Source organism: Falco rusticolus, chromosome 4 (assembly GCF_015220075.1).
Source record: "Falco rusticolus isolate bFalRus1 chromosome 4, bFalRus1.pri, whole genome shotgun sequence".
Classification (NCBI taxonomy): domain Eukaryota; kingdom Metazoa; phylum Chordata; class Aves; order Falconiformes; family Falconidae; genus Falco; species Falco rusticolus.
In genome coordinates, this window is record NC_051190.1 from 10484593 (window position 1) to 10505244 (window position 20652).

The 20652-nt window shown below is 48.9% G+C and overlaps 1 protein-coding gene across 3 annotated transcripts in view; it reads left to right on the plus strand.

Annotated features, from left to right (window-relative positions):
• NCKIPSD (NCK interacting protein with SH3 domain) overlaps nt 1-20652 on the plus strand; it is a 54198-nt gene that overhangs the window by 26875 nt on the left and 6671 nt on the right. For all 3 annotated transcript variants that reach the window (XM_037383350.1, XM_037383348.1, XM_037383349.1), the window contains exons 4-9: nt 2801-2888; nt 5143-5771; nt 11095-11265; nt 12376-12462; nt 13923-14061; nt 20032-20112. In XM_037383350.1, the coding sequence (XP_037239247.1) occupies nt 2801-2888; nt 5143-5771; nt 11095-11265; nt 12376-12462; nt 13923-14061; nt 20032-20112 (1195 nt within the window). The remainder of the gene's footprint in view (nt 1-2800; nt 2889-5142; nt 5772-11094; nt 11266-12375; nt 12463-13922; nt 14062-20031; nt 20113-20652) is intronic.

The window sequence follows — 20652 nt, forward strand, 5'->3', positions numbered from 1 at the left end:
GTGATGCTCATCTTCAGAACCCTTTGCTTCAGACCAGTGTGTCTGACTTGGCACAGTTTGCCTAGAGGAGGTGGTGGGTGGGGGATTGTTGGTTTATTTTTTTCGTCTTGGTTTTTGTTTGTTTGTTTGTTTAAAAGTTCCTACTATAATAGCGTTATTCCCAGGAGTTGAAGGAGCGGTGGTGCTCTCTGTCTGGCCAGCTGGGAAGGGGATGGAGTGCTGTGATTGAGTCAGCTCACAGGCAGCACAGCCTCTGCTAGCAGTCCCTACAGAATGCAAAAGGAAAGGAAGCACGTGTGTAAAATCCATCGATCTGAGGCAGTTCACAGCCCTCTTGTAGAGGCCTGGAGAAAGGGAGGCTTTTAACACATGTCCAGGTGCTTCTCTCTGGACCCTTGGTAAGGTCCCACCTCTTCTCCTACCCTCTGTCCAGGAGGGATCTGAGCTGCAGGGAGTCCTCCATGGTCACCTTCCCCATGGCAGCTGGACAGAGGATGTTTTCTCCCCTTTCCTTCCTTTCTCTAGGAGGGTTTTGGTGTTGTACATCCTTCTCTTGGCCCCACGCAGCAGCTGAGGTGTGGGGCAGAGGCAAAAGTTGTCCATTGATTATCTCTCGCAACTCCTGACCATGCCAGAGGCTCACAGCTTGGGCACGCGTCAGCACAGGGAAATTCATGTGATGCCTCACGTTCTCATCACAGCTCTTGGACTGTTGCGCGTGGCCATCTAAATGAGGCTGGCAGGGCTCTGAGCTAACATTAGCTGTACATCTATTAATTTAAGCACTAGTCTGTAATAGCTGTGTTAAACTTGCATGGTAAATTTGGAAGGGCTAATGAAGCCATGGAAATACTCTGGAATGACCCAGCCCTAGCTCTATCTCCAAATAATGTCATGTGTTGGCTCTAAGCTCTGAGCCTGCCTGTCTGCTAAATCCCACTGCTTCAGGAATCGTGGCCGTGCCGTGCCAAGCGGCCCCGACTTGTGCTGTTAGCTCCCTCGCTTTGCAGGGAGGGCTCTGCTTTTAGCACAGCTGAGCTTTCCGAATTTGGGACCAGCCTTCCAACCATGCAATGCTGAGACCCCTCCTGATCTGCTTGGCCTCTCAGCTGTGCAGTCTCTTTTTGGACCGACATGGATCATTTTTGAAGCTGTATGGAAGTATCATATAGCTTTTTAACCAGAGAACAATGTGGGATGGATTGACAAGGGCAGAAGAGCTCAGACTGGGTGTCTGCAGCAGTATCTCGGACTAGTCCACCAGCTGAAGGCACTTGTAAAGAAGCGACTTGCGCAGTTTCTTCTTTATGTCAAAACGGCATAGTAAAAGGATGGATGTATTAGGTGTTGGGTGGGAGAAAGGGACCGAGAGATCCCTTTCTAATAGTGTTTGTAAGCCGTGCAAACTGCTGTCTTCACTTGTCTGGTAGGGTCCAGACATGGGCTGTGAGCCCCATATTAACATTAACATGTGAGGTGGTCCCTGAAAGTGTGTCTTGTTTACAGGAATATCTTTGCTCCCATTTCAAAGGAGGCTTCTGCCCTTCCTGGATCCATTCTCCTTGTTCCAAGCTATTTAAGATAGAGACCTTTCAGGGGCCTGTCTCATTTTTTTGCTGCAGGGACTGGCAGTGCTGTGTGTCCTGTGTGGTGTTATAGGGCTGTTCAGCACTGGCAGGTCACAGAAAAACTTCTTTTCCTGTGCTGAACAAACATGGAAAATTGTCACTGTGTGATGGCCTAAATGTCACTGTATATTTCAGCTGGCTTTAGCCTGGGCTACCTGGGACATTCAGGCCATCACCTCCTTTCCCTTTCAATGCAGCCCTTTGGGGTTTTGCTGCAGGCAGTGATTGTAATATCCCATAAAAACAGTCATGCTTCAGGCAGCAGGCTCTGAATCACAGAATTCCTAAGGGACCACAAATCGAGTCTCCTGGCCCTGAGCCGCTGGGATGTGAGGATCAGAGTACTGATGCAATGTGCTCCCACCTAGCCTGGCTGCTGCGTTCAGCGGTGTCCTACTGATCGGGGGTGAACCCTGAGGTTGCACCTCACCGGAGTGATTCTGGGTGAAAGCTATGTCAGTGGTCATAGTGTTTGGATATGGCAGGAAAAGATGAGTGTAGGAATCTGGATCTGGGGCTCGTACGCTGCTGGCTCAGCATGCGTAGCAGAGGAGAATTACAGGAGACCCCAGAGGCAGAGAGTTAATGCAACTCCCTGGCAAAAGCTTTTCCCAGTGGGTCTTGCTATAGGTAGCGTAGGATTGCACAGAGGGTCTAGCCCTATTTTCTCCCTGCATGAGCAGAAATAGCTCTGAAAGCATGGAAAAGGCATTTACTTGTCTCCAGTCCTTGGCTTTGTCGTTCTGCAAGGGTATTTGTAGCTGATGTAATGGATCTCTCCAGAAGAGTGTCTAAATACACACCCTGTTTGCAGCCTCTGTGGAGCTGTTGAGAGTAATGTGGAGACACAGCGAGTGTGTGGGATTGCATTTGGAATAAAGGAGGAGTAAATGCTTGACAGGTCTACACGACGTGTGTGCTGTGTGCTGCTGAAGACAGCAATTAAACAAGGGCTGCTTTGCCTGTCACGGGGAGGGGATGAAGCCGGCTTGAGTCCTGCTTTGTTCTTCTAGGAAGCTGCCTATTAATATCTGTCCTCCTGAGAAAACTTCCCTGAATGATGAAAGAGATGTAAGGACAAATTTACACACGCACGCAAGAAAGAAGGTTTCATAACGGAGAATGTCTTCATTGTCAACCTCCTTTGATTGCTCTGAAATCTTTCCTTATAGATCCCACCACAGCCCCAGCGTGCTGCTCCTATCACCCCCCCACCTCCAGAGAAACGCAAGAACGCACAGATTGCTGCTCCTGTTAAAAGTAAGGACAAACCGCTTTCCAGATCTCGGGCACGAAACAGACACTGGGCGATGTAACAGTCATGGTTTCCGGATGCTCATGCTTTGTGCTTAGAAGATCATCCTTATATATCCTAAATTCCTATGGGTTTTATAGCCTTATAAATATATATATATTCTACATTCCTGTAGGTTTTATGTCTTTTTTATATATATATATATATATATATATATAAAACATAAATCCTAAATTAGTATAGGCTTTAATGCTAATGGTCATGAGCTGGTGGCCAGTACTCCTTCAAGCCCTCTCTGATCTGGGAGTCTGGGCAGCCTGGCACCTGTGGATGGGTGCCAGGTACAGCATCCTCCCGGTCCTCGGGTGCTGGTGGCTTTGGGAAACGTGGTGCTCTCTGAGGAGCAAACTCCCTGCCTGCCTGTGTGGCTAGTCTGGCCAGTGCACAGCTGCAGTGATTTTAAGATCCTTGTGGGTGTTTTTCTCCCGCAGACACCATGGCCATCTCCCAGCAAGGCAGAGGGAGCCTGCCCAGCAGCGCAGAATGTGGTAGTTGATCACGGGGAGCTCACTGGTAGCACTTTTAGGACAGGCTCAAGTCTTGCTTTTGGCTCCCAGTCTGTCAGGCACTAGAAAGAATTGTGCAGTGCTCAGATGGGATTTCCTTCAGACCACTGGCGGGTGCCTGTAAGGAGCAGTAATAATACCAGGGGCGCAGCTGCCCAAGTGCTGCCCACAGGCAGGGCAGCAGGTGGTCAGGAGCACTTCAAAGCAGGACCATGGGGCTGGGGCAGGAGCTTCTCCATCTCCAGTGCGGTTGGGCTGGCAGAGGCAGTGCTCATCCTGCTGCGTTGCTGTTAGCTTGCCCAAGTGTTCTCCTGTGTTGTGATGGCCATACCATTAGTGACAGGCAGCCCATCTCCAGCCTGCTCTCATCCCCTTGTGAGGAGCAGGGCAGAGCTGTTGACTTGCAGGTAGTTAATTGGAACCTGGGGCTGGCTGGCTTAATGGTGTTTAATGGTACTGAGCCATTTTTCAGTGTGGTAATGGGACTTTGCAAAGGTTAGTTTCCTTCGACTCATTATCTTGATTTAATGAAGCATGGTGGGAGCTATGATTCATGAATGCTCCTCTGTGAGGAGGAGGAGGAAAAAAGAGGGATGCTGAACCCCGGTGGGAAGGAAACTAGTACTAGCTCAGCCTTGGGGTGGAGTGGTGGATGGAGTAGTGGAGGGCTCCCAGGACCAACAGGGCAGGAAGGGTTGGAGTTGCCTGCAGAGGTGCAGTAAAGGTGATATATGTGTCTGTCCCACTGGTCTTTCCTTCGGCGTGGGTGAAAGGGCATTTCCTGGGAGCTGGGCTCCCCATGGGGTGTGCTCCTTCTCTTCCAGCGCTGACATCAGCTGCTCTCGTGAAGCTCTAATGAAGGTAACCCAGTGTTTGCCCAAGTAAATGTTTTCACAGTTGGGAAAGAACTCGGGTATGTAGCTGCCCCCTAGAAATTACTGGTTAAGGTTTCCCAAAACTATATTTTAGGCCAGGTTAAAGGAAAGAGAAATCTTGACATCTCTTTGCTTGTAGTGGATTTTTTTCCTTGGAAGGTGGGACAGCTACCACTGCTAGAGCTAGTCAAAACTAGAGGGGGCGGGGGAGGAGAAATACAGTAGAGCAGATATCGTGGAGGCTTGTGAAAGTGGTGGATGCTAGCAGGGCTGCAGGGCTCGTGATCAAATGGTAGAGAGTGCTGAAAGGAAGCGACTAGAGGTGTTGTCAGCCAAATGTTTCCTTTGCTGTCGATGCTAACCGTGGTTTGCGGTCGGTGAGGTGCATGCAAGGAGGCGGTGCAGGCTGGTGTGCGAAGCCTTTGGTGTCTTGCAGTTCTCAGGCACCGTCATCCAAAAGTGAGGGCTTAGATTCTGAATGCAGAAAAAGGGCCTTGCTAAGCCAGGGGGAGAAGACTTTTCTGTCGCTTAGTCCTGTCCCTCTCTCCCTCCCTTCCCCTGCATAAAACACTAAGCCCTTTGAAGGGTATTCATCTCAATAGAGTAGTTTTTCCCTTTCTAAAGAGGTGATTGTGCAGGAACGCTGTTCCAGAGAGAACTGGTACAATTTTGCTTTGAGATAAGCCAGGCAGGAAGAGGAGTTAAACTGCTCTGGTCGCATGCACAATGAGCCTTTTAATGGACTGCACTGTAGCAATTTGTTTGTTCTTTTTTCCTTTGATGCTGTTGCTAAGGCATTTTTAATTGTTCCCTTTCAGATGCTGTTGAAATTATCCCTGGGTCAGCTTCCAGTGCCTCCTCTATAAGCACGACATCCCTGGATACCTTGTACACTGCTGGTTCTGCATCAAAGACCACTCTCCCGACGGCCACCTCCAGTCCTGCCAACACCCCACCCCCTGTCCCAAGCCGCAGCGTCCACACCACGATAACACGCAATTTGGATGCCGGCTCTATGGGCCACTCCCGCTACGGGACTTCTCCCAAGGATGGGGCCAGCAAATCGCCCCAGACCAAGAGGGCTGCCCCAGCACCACCAGCTGAAGGGGGGACCCAGAGGTCCCACACTGTGGATGGCGAGAAGACTTCTCAGGTGAAGAAAGGTGCCCCAGCCCCCACTACAAGTCTGGATGCCTTCAACTCCCTCTGCCTGGAGGATAAGAAGGTGGCCGCCGTGGAGCCAGTGCCACCAGAAGCCAGTGCTCTGGTGGCGTCTGTGCCTAAGACGATAGGTGCCGAACTGATCGAGCTGGTGCGCAGGAACACCCACCTCAGCTACGAGCTGTCCCGCGTGGCCATCGGTGTGGTCATCGGCCATATTCAGACCTCCGTCCCGGCAACCAGCAGCATCATGGAGCAGATTCTCATCTCTGTGGTGGAGAGTAAGGTAATGTGGTGCTGGGCCAGGGGGGCTGCTGCAGACCACCTCCTAACCTTGGGCAGGAGGTGTTCCAAGCTCAGTGAGCGCTCCTAACATTTGGTGTGAGAAGTGCAGTGAGATTGTAAAGGAAAGGGGAGAGGTGCAAGGTGGGGGTAGATATCTCACCAAGGGAACCAGGGGTTTGAACCAGAGTCAGAGTACTGGAAGCAGGGATGTGGGAAGCAGGTGAGTTTATTCCCCAAATGAACTGCTGATGTACAACATAACCTTGAATTTGGAGCTGGGGGTGAGAGGGGAAACCAGCTGAGAGGGCCCTTGGTGCTGGAAAGCACTGGTGGACTGCGGCAAAGGGGTGGGTGTCTCGGATAAGACTGTGGTTTGGGGAGAGGGAGGTGGGATGGATGGCAGCGCATTGTAGTGCATGAGCGCATCAGGTGGGAGATGACAACCTTCCAGGTCTCCGGGACGGTGCGGGTGACGAAGCAGCAGTGGGAATGGGTGCAGCAGGACTTGAGTCACACTGAGAAAGCTCTGGTAGGAGTTGTTGACCGCTGATTGTGAAAGCTCAGAGAGTCATTGTGGCAGCATAAAGTCAGAGAAAGAAATGAATAGTGACTTTTTAAAGAGGTGTTTTGTTATGAACATGGCAAATAGAAGCTCAGGAAACTGGAACTTCCGCAATAAGTGCTTCTGTGTAGAAGCCTTTTATAAAATAATACATAAGATTTTCTTCTATGGTGCTGCATGTCATCTGTGTAGATTCAGCATGCCTATGCGTACTGTAAATCTGCACAGATTCTTGTGTCTCTTGGTGGTGGAGCACCCAAAACTTCCTTACGCCTGGCCTGGTCTTTAATCAAAGTGATGAAAACTAGTTTTCCATAGATGCAAACCTCAGATATGCCTCAGCCCTGTTTTGTTACTGTTTTTAAAAGACCACAGAAGATTATTTTTTCAGCCACTGGAGGAAAAGCGTTATCTTGAGCTTGTTCTAAGTAAACCTTATGCCAAAAAGATCATGTATGCCTGCTTCCTCTGCTGCGGACGTGCAAGGAGGGAAATGAAATGATGTTTTTTGCAGCAGTCATTGAAATAGCAAAGTGCATCTGGGCAGCCCTCTGCTTAAGTTGGAGGGATAATAAATTTCAGCTCCCACTTGCTAAATACAACCCTGAGGAGTACACTTCATACAAACATCTAAGATTGGAGTTCCATTGCTAATGGCAAGATTATAATGAACTGTTCAGAGGCATTTGAATATGGAAAACTAATGGCATTCAAATTTTAGATCAAATTATAATCTGTTAACTGTCTGCACTGAATAGAGGGTCCTATAAGCAATCATCAAGGCTCAGTTTGTGGCCATAACCCAATAGTTAATTGCTTCCTACTTCAATAACAATACCGTGTCAATGTACGCTCTACATTCAGCAAAAAAATATAGCTGTTTCAAGCAAATATTCTGGCTCTGACTTGCACGTGAAGAAGTTCAGTTTTCTGTTATTTAGACCTTGGACAAGATTTGAATACTATTTTTATCTTTAATACCTGTTCTTGGGATACAATAAGCTTAATTTCTCAGCAGTCATTTAGTGCCAGGTTTCTGCAGAGGGGATTTGAAAACCTCGGATTCATGCCCATTGCTGCAGACCAGCCTGAAAAAGATGGGAAGAAATTCTGGTGCTGGTGCAGGGACAGGTATGGATCTAGTTGTAACTGATACGGTGTCTGTCATCTAGGACATCTGCGGGACTTTAAAAAATGCCCGGTACTGTATGGAGACACAGCAGAAAGTCCTGTCCCATCTTGTTAGTACCTCATCACACCTCTCCTGAGGGATACTGCTTTCAGAAGGGGAGCCTGGGTGGGCTTGCGCAGTGCTCAGGTGTAGGTGTTGTGGTGCAGCGTGTGTTCTTCCTCAAGGTCCCACACAGAAGATGCAGCTCTGCTGACACGTAGGGGCCCGGTTCCAGATGAGGTTATTCACCTGGTGCAGAAGACCGGCTCTAGCAGCTGGAAGGGCAGTTACGTGTAGTTGTGGGGTGGCTGTACTGTCACAGCATCACTAGCATATTTTAATGGTACAAATTATGCTCTCTCTATCTATAAAATTTATATATGTATATAAATTATGTGTGTGTATATATATACACAATAGTACAAATGGTACAAATCACTGACTTTTTATTCGTTATACCAAACAATTCCATGATCTCAGGGGATTCTGTGTAGAATTGTTGCTAAGTCGTCAGTTCAAGGTTTGAGGCTGCCCGTTGTAGTAGCTGCCAAGACGTTTTAGTAAGCAGAGACCTGACCCTGGTGGTGGGAGGGCTGAGAACAGTGCTGAGAGTGCACGGAGATGGTGTGTGGTGCAGTTACACTGGTCGGATTGAAGGCTTGTTAATGGATTGATCTCATCCGAGTCCATTAGGAGCTTGGTGGGGTTGTAAGGGCTGCAGATGAAGGATTAGAGGAAGCAGATTAGTGATAAGAAGCTGAATAGAGTGATCATTAAAACGAGTACTCATTAAAATGCTCATCCAAAAAGACATCCCAGCAGTGGACTGAGGCCGGACCAGCTCTGCTGTGCTCCGGCGAGGAGGATGTGAGTAGTGTACATAAATGGCGAATCCTCTCCCAAGCAGCTGGGGTGCAGGAGGACAGCCGGGTGATGTTGCAATATTGTAGGTCCTCTTAAAGAGAGGAAGAAATGGCAAGACCAAGTGAGTCTCTTAGCTAACATATTTGCCTCTGTAATCGCCATGCAGTGGGAGATTCTCTTGCATTTTGCTCAGCTCCTGAAAGCTGCCAGCCTCTCTCACGGCTGGTTACCTGGTTTTCTGCTAGGCCGTCCACAGCTTCCCAAAATTTTGAGAGTGTACAGAGGCTTGTGCTAAACCAGCACACTGCTTCCTTCGTTACCTGCCTGACAAAAAGTATGTGATGAGCAGTGAGAAGAGTAATTTTTGATTATATAGTTGAAGCGCTGAATTGGGGTTGTAATTAGTTCACACCCCAAATGCCCCAAAACAAATTGCTAAGAATTCTGTCTCTAATAAAGCAGGTGAGACGTTGCTGTTAAAGCTGGAGTGTTTTTTCCAGAAGGGGCTGGAGGGTGGAAGGTGGCCAGGAAGGGGGTGGCTGCTGCGCTTGGCAGTCTTGCATGCTGGTGGTGTGGGTCTGTGACCGCATGTGTGGCCACTGACGCAAAACATGGGCTCATGTCTCCATACAAAAACCCCCTTCTGCTCTACTTGTGGTGTAAAGCCTGCTTAAAGTCTTTCTGCCCCCGGCCTCATAGCCAGTCTGTTGGAAGGGGCTGTACCAAGACAGGACTAAGCCTTCTCTAGGTTTCCAGAAGACACCATGCAGTAGCAGGGTGTCCCGGCTGGTAGCAGTAAAGGCCTTTTCACACTGAACGATCATGACTTGTCGCTTCATGCTGCAAGACAGCTTCATCCAAAAATTGTAAAGGGTTTGGTCTCAGTGAGTGGGGTTTTCCTGTTTGAATTTCTCAGCTGGGTTCTCTTCCACTTCGCTGATCTCCTGCTGCTTGTTGTTGCTGCTGCCAAACCCCTGTGTATATCATTTAAGCTCTTCTGCAGATTAGTCCTTACCTCTCTTAATGGTGCCTGGGCTCATCACCTGTAATCAGCCCAGTTCCACGTGCTGGTCCCTCCTTCTTGCCCTGCTTTCAGGAAACCAGGTAGTTCATATGATATCCTTAGGTCCTAGAGGCTTATCGTAAATCACAGACCACGGCAGCTGTTGGGGCAGGGTAACTGCTGCCTGCCTACTCCTCCCTCTTTCTCAAAGGAGAGGAACATTGTAGGAAAAACAACTGAAGATTGAAGCCTTCGTGGCAAGGGTTATTGTGTGAGGTAGAAGTGGTGGGGGTGCAGGTGCCAGCAGTCCGAGAAAGGAGGACATGCAGTAAGATCTGCTGAGTTAGCCCGCGTCGTAGCTACAAGCTGCAGAGCTGCTGTGAATGGTGGTTGAGCTCTGTTGTTTGGAAGAAAGCAGAACCAAAGCAGCCCAAGATGAACTGGTTCCCACCCTTGCTGCAGAAGATGGCAGACGTAGTACTGAGCAGTTGGCACTTTGGGTACTGTGCAAGCGCTTGGTCAATCCTTGAGTCAAGGATTACAGGAAGATGTGTCTCTTTCAGGCTGGAGGGAGGGGGCAGTGAGGGGAACTTCTCCTTCAGGCAGTTGTGCAGCGGGTTGGTTTGGTGTCCGGGACACATCTGTTTTATTGGGGTGAGCCTGGAGCTGTGCTCATCTGCCGCCTGGCAGCAATGCTGGCCCGTGCCACCCTGGTTTGGCTTTCCCCATTCTCAGGATGATTTTCAGTCTATGGCATGTCCCCTGAAGGGCTTCTGGGCACCTGCCTGAGGCCTGCACCTAGAAGGAAACCAGTGTTTTATTTGTTTTGTGCAAGGATAATAAACTGTTCTGGTTCAGTGGGGCTGGGTTGCCCCCTGCTCTTGACATGTGCTGTGCTGCTTTTGTGAAAGATGTGGCGGGTTTTGGCTGCCCCCTGGGAAGGGGGAGCGAGGGTTTAGCTGGCACTGAGCGTAGTACTCTGGCCAGCTTGGGTTTTCCGTGTAAGTGTTACAAAATGTGCAGAGGTCTCTGGTCATCTGAGTTGGCTTCTTGCCTTGAATTCCTCTCTTATAGGAAATGAGCAGGAAATATAGGAAAAAATAAGTAGTTATTTATAGGAAATAATACTTATAGGAAGTAATCCCCTTACTGCAGCATTAACCCTCCCCAGGGCAGGCAGGCAGCCGGTAGTGTTCTGCAGACACCCTGTGGTTTGCTGTGAAGAGAAGTGGGGAAGTTGTAATGCGTACGTGTGCTAAGAGGTTACAATTATGTGATCTAGGAGGGACTTGGGTACAAATTCCCGTGGCTTTGAGAACATTGGCTTTCCTGGATCAGCCTTAGGTTACTAAATGCAATAAGAAAACAGGGTGTAGCTTGCTTTGAGTTGAGGTTTCTTGGGTTCTTTAACATCCTCGGAAGACAGTTAATGCTCCAGCAGAATTGTGGCATCTTGGATTTAAAGATGTTCTGACCATGTACTGGTTCTGGCATCTATCTTGATTCACTCACTACATTAGCTGTGTAAGGAAAGGAGGTGGGTAGAGGCCCCAGAAGTATGAAAGCTGAAATAACACATGTCTGAAACTTGCTGGTTTTTTGCTGGCAGCTCTTGACTGAATGGGGTCAACTGCCAGTCCTTAGACAAAGATTAGAGGAAACAGGCACCCAGACAACAGCTAGCTGTCAGGGCCGCACTAACCAGTGGTTTTGCTACCGTGCAGAATCTGAGTGCGGGGCTGCCCTCAGGACAGATCTGCCACGATGAGCAGCGGCTGGAGGTGATCTTCGCAGATCTGGCCAGGCACAAGGACGATGCTCAGCAGCGCAGCTGGGCACTCTACGAGGATGAGAATGTCATCTGCTGCTACCTGGAGGAGCTGCTTCGCATCCTGGTGAGTCAATTTCTCTTTTCAGGCAGAGCAGACAGCCCTGGTGAAGTTCCTTTTTTTTTCCTGACCTCCTTCGCCCCTGTGTTGCCATCGCATCTGCACTGTTGATATGAAGCTGTGCCCTCCTGTGTGGGGTCTGCAGCGCTCTTGAGCTGCTTTCCACTCTACCTTACAAAGCTGTTCTGAAGATCATTATAGAGCTGTTCTTCATGGCAGCCACGGTATTTACCTATCACAGGAGAATATAAACCCTCACCTCAAAAACACCCCAATGTCCCACTGTGAGGGTTGTTGCACTCCTAGGGCCATGTAAAATATCTTCTGTTTAAAACATCCTGCGGGGTGAGGTCCATTAAATGCAAAGAAAATTCTTTCATTGCCTTGAAGGTGAGCTTTAAAGCTATTTTTGTGAGAAAGTATAAAGTATCTCACTACATCTGTGCGGACGGGAGAGGTGCGTCCCCACAGTGGGCAGCAGTGGGCAATACTGTCCCAGTGCTGTTGCTGCCATGAACAAGCCCACCTGCATACAGGGAGCGTGGTGATACGGGAGCTGCCACTCACTGCAGTGACATGGCCTGCTACGGGTGCCAGTGTGGGGTTTGCTCTGCCACCTATCTTGTACTCCTCTGAGGTTCTGACATAAGCAGAACAGGGGTTTTTTTTTGCGTCATAAATGCCAGTGTCTTTTTTACTCAACATACAGCCTGTGCCGCCTCGCTGTGGACCTGCAGGGCAAGGCAGAGGGTGATTTTGTGCAACTATTTCCTCATAATTTAGAGGCAGGAGGAGATGTACGATATTCTCGGGATGGGAATGGTACTGGAGCTGCCCTGTGTAACTGAGTGATGTGCTCATCAGGGTGCTGCTCGGGTCATGGGTTTTTTGGATTTCAGCTGTATGGCAGAGACGTTTCTCAGGAATTCACTTTGATGCAGAATCTGCAGGGTGGTGGTTCTTGAGCTGTCTTGATGCTCTGCTTTGAGTTTTTGTGAGATGGTTGGGCTGGGACTACTGAGATCTGAAAGCAGCTGGCCTCCCTTGAGGTCCCTGCAGCATGCACCTTGCTGCTTTGATGTGCCACTGGGCTGACCTGTTCATTCCTGCTTCCAGACAGATGCAGACCCAGAAGTTTGCAAGAAAATGTGCAAGAAGAATGAGTTTGAATCCGTCCTGTCCCTTGTGGCATATTATCAGATGGTAAGGTGGCAGAACGCATCAAATACCTCTTTGAGATTTCCCTGAAAATGCAAAAGAGCAGGTGGATCTGATGAGCTTATGTAAGATGTTCCCCCTGGATAGGGCAGTTGTGTGGACGAGGTGGAGTTCCAGCACATCCCTTCTGTGTGCTGGCTAATGTCAATGCTATGCATGCAGGTTGTATGGAAGAGCAGAGGATGCTATAGACTTCGAAGCAGTAGCCGGCACTGTGAAGGGTAAGCTCGCTGCTTTTATTAGCTCAATTGAGGGACAGAACCGACATTGCTAGTATCTAGAGGAAGGGTTTCTGAGGATGCCTTGGGAAAGCTGACAGGCTGTGACTGCTCCTCTTTTAATTGATGCACTCCTGTGCATCAGTAAATAGCTTTGCTTAGGAAAGCAGGTTGTGAGTAGAAGCCTTGGGAGTGAGGACAGAAATCAGTATTCAGAGGAAGAAATGAAAGTTTTGCCTTCAACGCCTGTGTGGTGTTGCTTTGCCCCTCTCCTTGGAACGTGCTGTTGTAGGACTCGGGAGGGTTGGAAACTTGTACCCGTCTTGTCCCCAAGTCCCCAGCTACAGCACATCAAGTCTTGTGGCACTTAGCTTTCATCTGGCACTTCTGTGTCTGAACCCAGAGCTCAGCATCAGGAGGCTGTAGCATATCTGAGAGCAGTGGGAAGGCAGGCAGGGCACACTGGAGCCTGCTGGCTTTCGCTGCCTGCTCTCCTCTGACCAGGATCTCAAGGAAGCCTGACAAGATTGAGAGAAATTGCCTCCTGTCCTGGCTGCTGTTGTGCCCTGTGCCAGGGCCTGGCTCGCTTCTGTTCTCTGAACCCTGGAGTTGCTGGCTGAGGCTGGAGTATGAGGGTTACCCCAGCACCAGAACTCCTGCGTGGGAGCTGCAGGTTGAGTGTCATCTTTGCTGGAATCCCTGCACGTCCCAGAACTTTCTGGTTATGTCCTCTGTTCCCAGCACAAGCCTGTCAGCTTCACAGTGGAGGAGCTGCTCCCATCCTGTTCACTAACCATCACATGCTGAAGAGGGTTTGCAAATATTGTGTTGTCCAGAAACCTCCTTCAGAGCAGCATTCGTGAAACCTCAGTGTGCCCAGAGAATCCTGGCTACTCAACAAATTAAATCCGTTTGCTGGGGTCTGGTTATCTGTTGCTGATTTGTGTCATATTTATTGGATGTAGTGGGACATTTCAGATCTGAGCTCTGGCTGTTGCATGCTCTCTGACCACACATGCCAACGATCTGTATCTAGCTCAGTTGTGAATGTTACTGTAAAATGACTCCCATGCTGCTGTTAAAATCCAGTAGAGCTTCTGGGTTCACTGTCACCCTGGAAGGGTCTGTGGCTTCCCAACAGTGGGAATTTCTAGCCAGTTATATGTCTCTGCCTTAGAGTGAGCTCTCATCTGGGACATCATTTCGTCTAATAAATTGTTTTTGCAGGAACACAGGGTGCCATTACGGCTGCTGCTGTTGAAGTGCTTTGGAGCCATGTGCAACTTGGATGCTGCAGTCATCTCAACACTTGTAAACTCTGTGCTGCCAATGGAGCTGGCCCGGGACATGCAGACTCACACACAAGGTGAGCTAGAGCTGGTGTACCCAGGTCCCCAGGAAAGTGTCTTTCTATTAAATGATTTACAGCAGCACTGGTGGCCCCCCTCTGCCTGACTGCTCTGGGTGCCCAGTGCTCTGGAGAGAATGGTGTCTTTTTTTTTAAAGTTGTTCAGGTTATTACAGCTGTAAGTGGAGAATGCACGGGAGGGGATGTTTCAGTCCAATAGTGCAAGGCCCTCTAGCTCTTGAACATGGCGTTAATGATCTGCATCACTTTTTGTAGGTGTCTTAAAGTTGCTCCGGTTTTGTTTCGTGATGCTGACAAGAGACACTTGCAGATCTCAAGGAAGATCTCTGCAGTTTCTTATAGGCAGTTTTTCTCAGCACTCTTCATCAGATCTTTGCAGAATTTCTTGCTGGTGAATGAGATGTGTGCCGGTTAAAGGAAAGGACCTTCTCTCCACCACTGGGCCAAGGGAGATGGTAGTACTGTTAACAAAGTTGTGGTCCTGGTCCTCTGCAGGATAGTGCCACAGCCCTGCTTTCCCCACCTCTTTGCTTTCCATCCCTAGGTTTTGCCCTCATGTTCCTTTTACTTCATGCTCCTACTCCCTTTGTTGGGATGACCTGTCCCTGCTACTAACAGGAACATCGTTCCTGCCCTCTGAGCTAGACATGCTCAAAAGCGTGGTGGTGGTGGTGGTGTGGTCAGATTTTGCTGATCTTGGTCCCTCAGAGTTCCTGATTAGCCCAGAGTCCTTTATTTCCCAGCAACCAGGAGCAGATGCTGAGGAAGAGCCTGAGAACAAGATGAGCATGTAGTAATACTCCTCTGACGTTACCTTCCAGCTCCCCACGTATGCCTGGCCCTGGGCGGTCACAGCTTTGCTCCCCATTTTGAAGTCAGCCTGTAGGCCACCTGTGCTGGTACTACTTTTTCCCTTGAAGGGATGTTGTAAATCCATTGTTTTGTGGTAATCATGATGCACAACTAAAGTAGCTATTGAGTGACCACAGATCAAATCAGAAGAGCCTCAGTGTCTGGAGCTGTGCTGCCCTGACTGCAGTCTGTAGCCTGTTGGTTTGCTGTGGGCATCATGGAGCTGTGGAGAAGTAGAATTCGGGGATGAGACTGTGTGGGGATTGACAAGTCCACGCAGAACAGGGACAGTCACATCCATTTCATGTGAGCCAAGTAAATGTCCAAGATGACTACCTTAGACATGCATAATAGATGCCACCGTCCCCAGCATCCCGCCACGGACACTGCCAACACTGTGTGGTGGACAGGACTAACTGGGCTAATCTGATGTCTGAAAAGGGGTATGAGAGGTGAAAATCAAGCCGGTTGCAGAAGGCTTTGCACGTGTCTTTGCTTAGATGCTTTGAAGTGTGGGCATTTCAAGGGTGGGGAGTGCCTGAGAAATAGTGCTTCATCTCAGGGCAGGGCAAAGCACTGGTGGTGTGGTGCGGGACTGAGATCATTGCTCCTGTGCTGGCTACACTTTCTCAATATGCCACTGCAGCTTATCGACGCTATGCAGTGAACTTGCCGTGCTAGTGGTGGTTTATCTGGTTATGCATGAGAAGCTGCTTTTCTAGGCTGAGGTTCTACTGCCCAAGAAGTAAATAATAGTTGGTTGTGGGACTACGACTTTATTTCTGTGGCAACGTTATTCCTGATTTTGTGCTGCCAAAACCTTACTTTATCGTGCATCCGTCACCAATTCATAAAGATTGTTTCCAAGTGAGTGTCTTCTGCACCATGCCCAAACAGGCTTCAGTCTCCTGCTCTGTTCCCCGAGCTGCTTTCGTGCAGGCAGGATGGACTGGTCGCCCTTTTTAGTCCTTGCCTGGTTGCAGCGTTGCTCTCCAGAGAGTTTTGCCAGGGGCTGCATCATCCCAGACAGCGTGGCTAAGCCAGCCTCTTGATATGATGGAGCATCAAGCTCTGACCCAGGTGACTTCTGCACACCTTTGCTGATCTGCACATAGGACTTCTGGTTGAAGCAGACCTGGCTCCCAGCAAGTGTTAGCTCTGCTTTGGGGACCTAAAAAGCCCTGCAGTGGAAGTGGGTGTGTATTGGGTCTGGTTGAGATGGTATTAATCTTCCCCATAGCAGCCTTCATAGTACTGTGCTTTGTGTTGGTAGCTAGAAAGGTGTTGATAACACACCGGTGTTTGGGCTGCTGCTGAGCAGTGCTCACACAGCATCAGGGCTGTCTCTCCAACATTCCCCCCTCACCAGGAGGCTGGAGGTGGGCAAGATCTTGGGAGAGGACAGAGCCAGCACAGCTGACCCAAACTGACCAAAGGGATATTCCATACCATATGACATCTGCTCAGCAATAAAGCTAAGAGAAAGGATGAGGAAGGGGGAGGCATTTGTTATTTATGACGTTTGTCTTCTGCCTCCTGGGAAGTGGCTGGCCACTGCCTGCTGACGGGAAGTAACATCTTTTGTGTTCCTTTGCTTCTGCACTGAACCTTTGCTTTTGCTTTATTAAGCTGCCTCTATCTTGACCCATGAGGGTTTTTTTCCCCATCTTATTTTCTCCCTCTCATCCTGCTGAGGAACGGAGTGACAAAGAGGCTTGGCAGGCACCTGGTGTCCAGCCAAGGTCAATCCACCACAGAGTGCAAAGTGGCTCTGCTCTGTCCTCTGAACTGCCAAGCTGAAGCTCTGCAGCATCTCTTCTTTCCCTAGCTTCATCTCAAGGTGAGGGTTTTTTGTCTCCTCCGTGCTGTAATACGTAGGCAGTACAGTTGAAGGGTGGCAACTGCTCTTACTTTGCTAACAGGCTGCTTTTGGTTACAGGAGCCTCCCAAATCGGTCTCCTGATCCTGTGCTGCCTTGCTTGTGCTAAGCTTATGGCAGGCACTTGCACAGATGTCATCTGGGTGGCATCCAGTCCTCTTAGCCTTCACAGCAGGGCTGCAGAGAAGTAACCATCCTTGACCCAAATGTGTCCGTCCCTCACAGGTGTTTTAGGGCATTAGTAGTTCCCTCCTGCCATTCTGGTGCTTACTGCTCCATGTCCTGACAGCAAATGGCAAGCGGTACCTTGTATGAAAACATGACCTTGAATCCTGGGATGACTTGAGCTTATTTTGGTACTAAAAACTGGGGAATAGCAGCTGATCCGTGACATGCTGTGGAATAGCTAATCCCTTCTGCGGATGGCAGGGACCAGAGCAATCGATGCCAACAATAAGCAACTGGGGAGCATTGAACTGGCTGCAGCAGCACCGTGGGATCCCTCCTGGCTTGTTACAGCCGAGGCAGCAGCTCTGTGTTTGGATGCTGGGTGCCTTTGATGAGAAGGCACTCTACCCTGGGGCTGATACAAGTGTGTTGGCTGCTGGCCAGTTCTTCTGCCAGATGCTTGGGTCTTACTGCTTCTGGACAGCCCCTTCCCTCTGCTGCGCCTGGCCTGTACATCTATCAGTGTTAGAAAAGCTTATAATAAGCCGCAGCAAGATAGAATTAGTCAGAACAATTCCAAAGAAAAGACAGGGATAATGCCATTTGTAATGGGGACTTTCTCCCCTGTTGCAGCTCGGTGTACATGCAAGTGAGCTGTCAGGCTCCTTTCACATAAGTTTTAGACGGTTGTGTCTGCTCTCAGTGCCTGGATTTTGCACTGCTGTGTTTAGAGGTTGGAAGGAAGGTCTTTGAAGGCCTCTGAGAAACATCTTTCAAGCATCTTAGCAGCTTTCTTACTAGTACCTCAGCTGGCTTCAGAAATGCAGGCTGGTGAGCGAACAGGCACATCTCTCCTGCCCTTCACGGCCTCTGGAGTGATGCTTAATCAGTCTGTTGTTGGCAGTGTCCCTCTGCTTCAGGAGAGTTGCTGTTACTATGTATTGTAATGCTGTTTACTTTCTTGAAGCCACTGGTGCTGCTTTGGAAGAAAAAAAATAAAGCTGTGCTTTGACTGGCAGTTACTCTGTTCTTCAGCATGGAAGAGTCTTGGATGACTCTTGCTGCAGCTGGGACACTCCAAAAACTTCTCGAGTCTGTGCTGAGCAAGTGCACCAGGTTGATGTGGATTTGCCCCAAGTTCACCTTTCTGACTGGTTTCAGCATCCTTTGATTTGACATCCTTAGGCAAATATGATTTGTCACATACCAGTGGAGTCTGCTGTCAGCTGAGATGAATGGACATTAGTTCATGGCAGATGGGCCAAGGACATGTAAAACTACCCTCCCCCTTCCCATCTGTAATTAATCTCTTCCTCCATATTTGCTACAACCACATGTTTATCACTGGCTTCTCAGATCATTGTTTCATTGCTCCTAATGTGATGAGAGAGAGTTTTTTTCCTGAAAGTCTTACTAGGAACATGGGAACAGCAGGTCCCTACCTACTGCAGTAACCTGCCTCTGATACCCAACTCCTGAAGCCATGGAGGAAAGAATGAAGGAATTGTGAGGTGAACAGTTTGTCAGATTCTTTCTGCTACAGTGAGCTTTGTCATCACTGACACCTTATAGCTGAGAGCTTCTTAAGTAGAACTCATATAGAAGTCATTGAGCATCCTCCCTCTTTACCAGGAGTAAACAGCCGTTTCCAGCTTTCCTTTGCTGTCACGTGGTCTAGAGTGCTCTCCTACAAACTCTTCATCTTGTTAATGCTGTAGTATCTCTGGTTAAGCCCCAGATGATCTGTTTTTACAAAATAGTATTTGCTATTTGAAAACTCAGGCATCTTGTGGAGCTCCGACAAAGTCTGTGCGTTATTTGTTTATAGAGGCTTTTCTCACAGAGCTGACTTTCCAGGGATGCAAGGCTGGAACGATTACCCATGCGAACAGTAAATCTGAGAGCTGCCAAGTGTTGCAAGTCTTTTGGTCAAGTCCAGGAGTATGCATTGACGGCGAAGGCATCAACCTGTGCAGTGAAAACCAAACTGCGGGGTGCAGGTGCTTAGAGATGGATTAGTTTGTGCATAGAGAAGTGAAATGTCTTGAGGGGTTTGGAGGGAGTTGCTGGAACCAGCACAAATCATGCAGGGAAGCAGTACTGTTGGGAGAAGCATCGTACATTGAAGGGACTCTTTTCTCCTCTAGTGAAAAGTAATTTTGGTCAGTTTTTTAATAAATACACACTCAGTTTCCTTGTAACAAGCAACCCTAGGCTCTTCCTGGCAGATGTAGCTGAACTTTATTTAACCAGTATGTGTGGTAACCTACTTGATAAAAATAATACTCCTTTTCCTATCATCTTCAGGCTTGCTGATGTGGTTGGAGGCTCATTTGATGATGGCACAGATCCTATTCCATGACTTTTTTTTTTTTTCTTTGCAAATATCTGTTGAGGTGTATCCATTAATTAAAATTCAGGAGAGGCACCGGCTGTGGTTCTGTGGAGCGTTCACGTATAGCTGCTGCCAGCAAAAATTGTGTTGGACTAGCAGGCTGGGGGACGTATTAATGCTGGAGACACATGTGGCCTGGGAGGTGGGCAGATGCACAGCCCGAGTCAGGAGCAGTGATCTGGTCTCCCCAGAGACCTTTTATACCTCCAGGCAGAGCTGAGGTAGTGAAAGTAGAGCAGTGCAGAGATGGTAACAAGCAGTGTGGCTGTCCGGGGGTGGTGTTGGTTGGAACAGGCAGTCTTTCAAGGTGGCCAGATGGATGCTTTTTCTGGGTTCAGTAATTACATAACTATGGGATGTGTCCTGGGACTGTGCAGGGGAGTTTTTTAATTATTCAGATCAAGTTTGCTCAGATCCTCTTAAGTGGAGGGGGGAAAAAATCATGAATTCTTGTTGTGATTATTTTTAAATTGCTTTGGAAACGCATGGCACAGAAGGCGTGTGGTGTGCTTAAACAGGGGGAAAAATGCTTTTATAGCTCAGTAAATACAGGAATGAGGAGCAGTCTAATCAGTGTTAAATGTCTGTATTAAATGTGTGACTTCCCAGCTGCAGCTGGGGAACAGTGTCTCACATCCTCAGAAGAACTAATGGCAGAACCTTTATCTTGCAGATCATCAGAAGATGTGCTACTCTGCACTGGTGTTGGCAATGATGTTCTCCATGGGGGAGCCCCTGCCATATCATCACTATGGTAAGAGCAGCTTATGCTTATGGCTTGGTAGGACAGCAAAGCTGATGGTGGGACATCTGGGGCGTGCTGGCAGATGCAGGGAAGGTACCTTTCCTGGTGGCCGAGGTGAGGACAACTAGCAGAAAGCCCAGCAAGACGGATGCCGTGTTGCAGAAGACGTGGAATTGCCTGCCACTGTGACTAAGTGGCATTTTGTTATACCTATGCCCTGTGTGAGAGCGTGTGCCTCTTGCCTGCCTCAGAGACACTGTGTCTGTTGATGAGGCTGAGAGCGCAGATCGCTCCACGGGCACCCACTAAACTGTCAGCTGCATAACGTGGACTCTGTCTGGTCTCCCTTCTAACAGGACTGTGCAGCCCAGTGTATTTCAAGTTACTGGGGGAAGTGAAGGTGATTAAGGGTATTGCAGTCAATAAAGTAGTACAAACATTGTGCCAGATCTGTTTTCTCCTCTGTCCTCTCATTCCAGCCTTCAACCAGAAAGCCCTGCCTGCCTGCTTCTTCCCCAGGCCATCTTGTGTTTCCCATAGTGGGGAAAC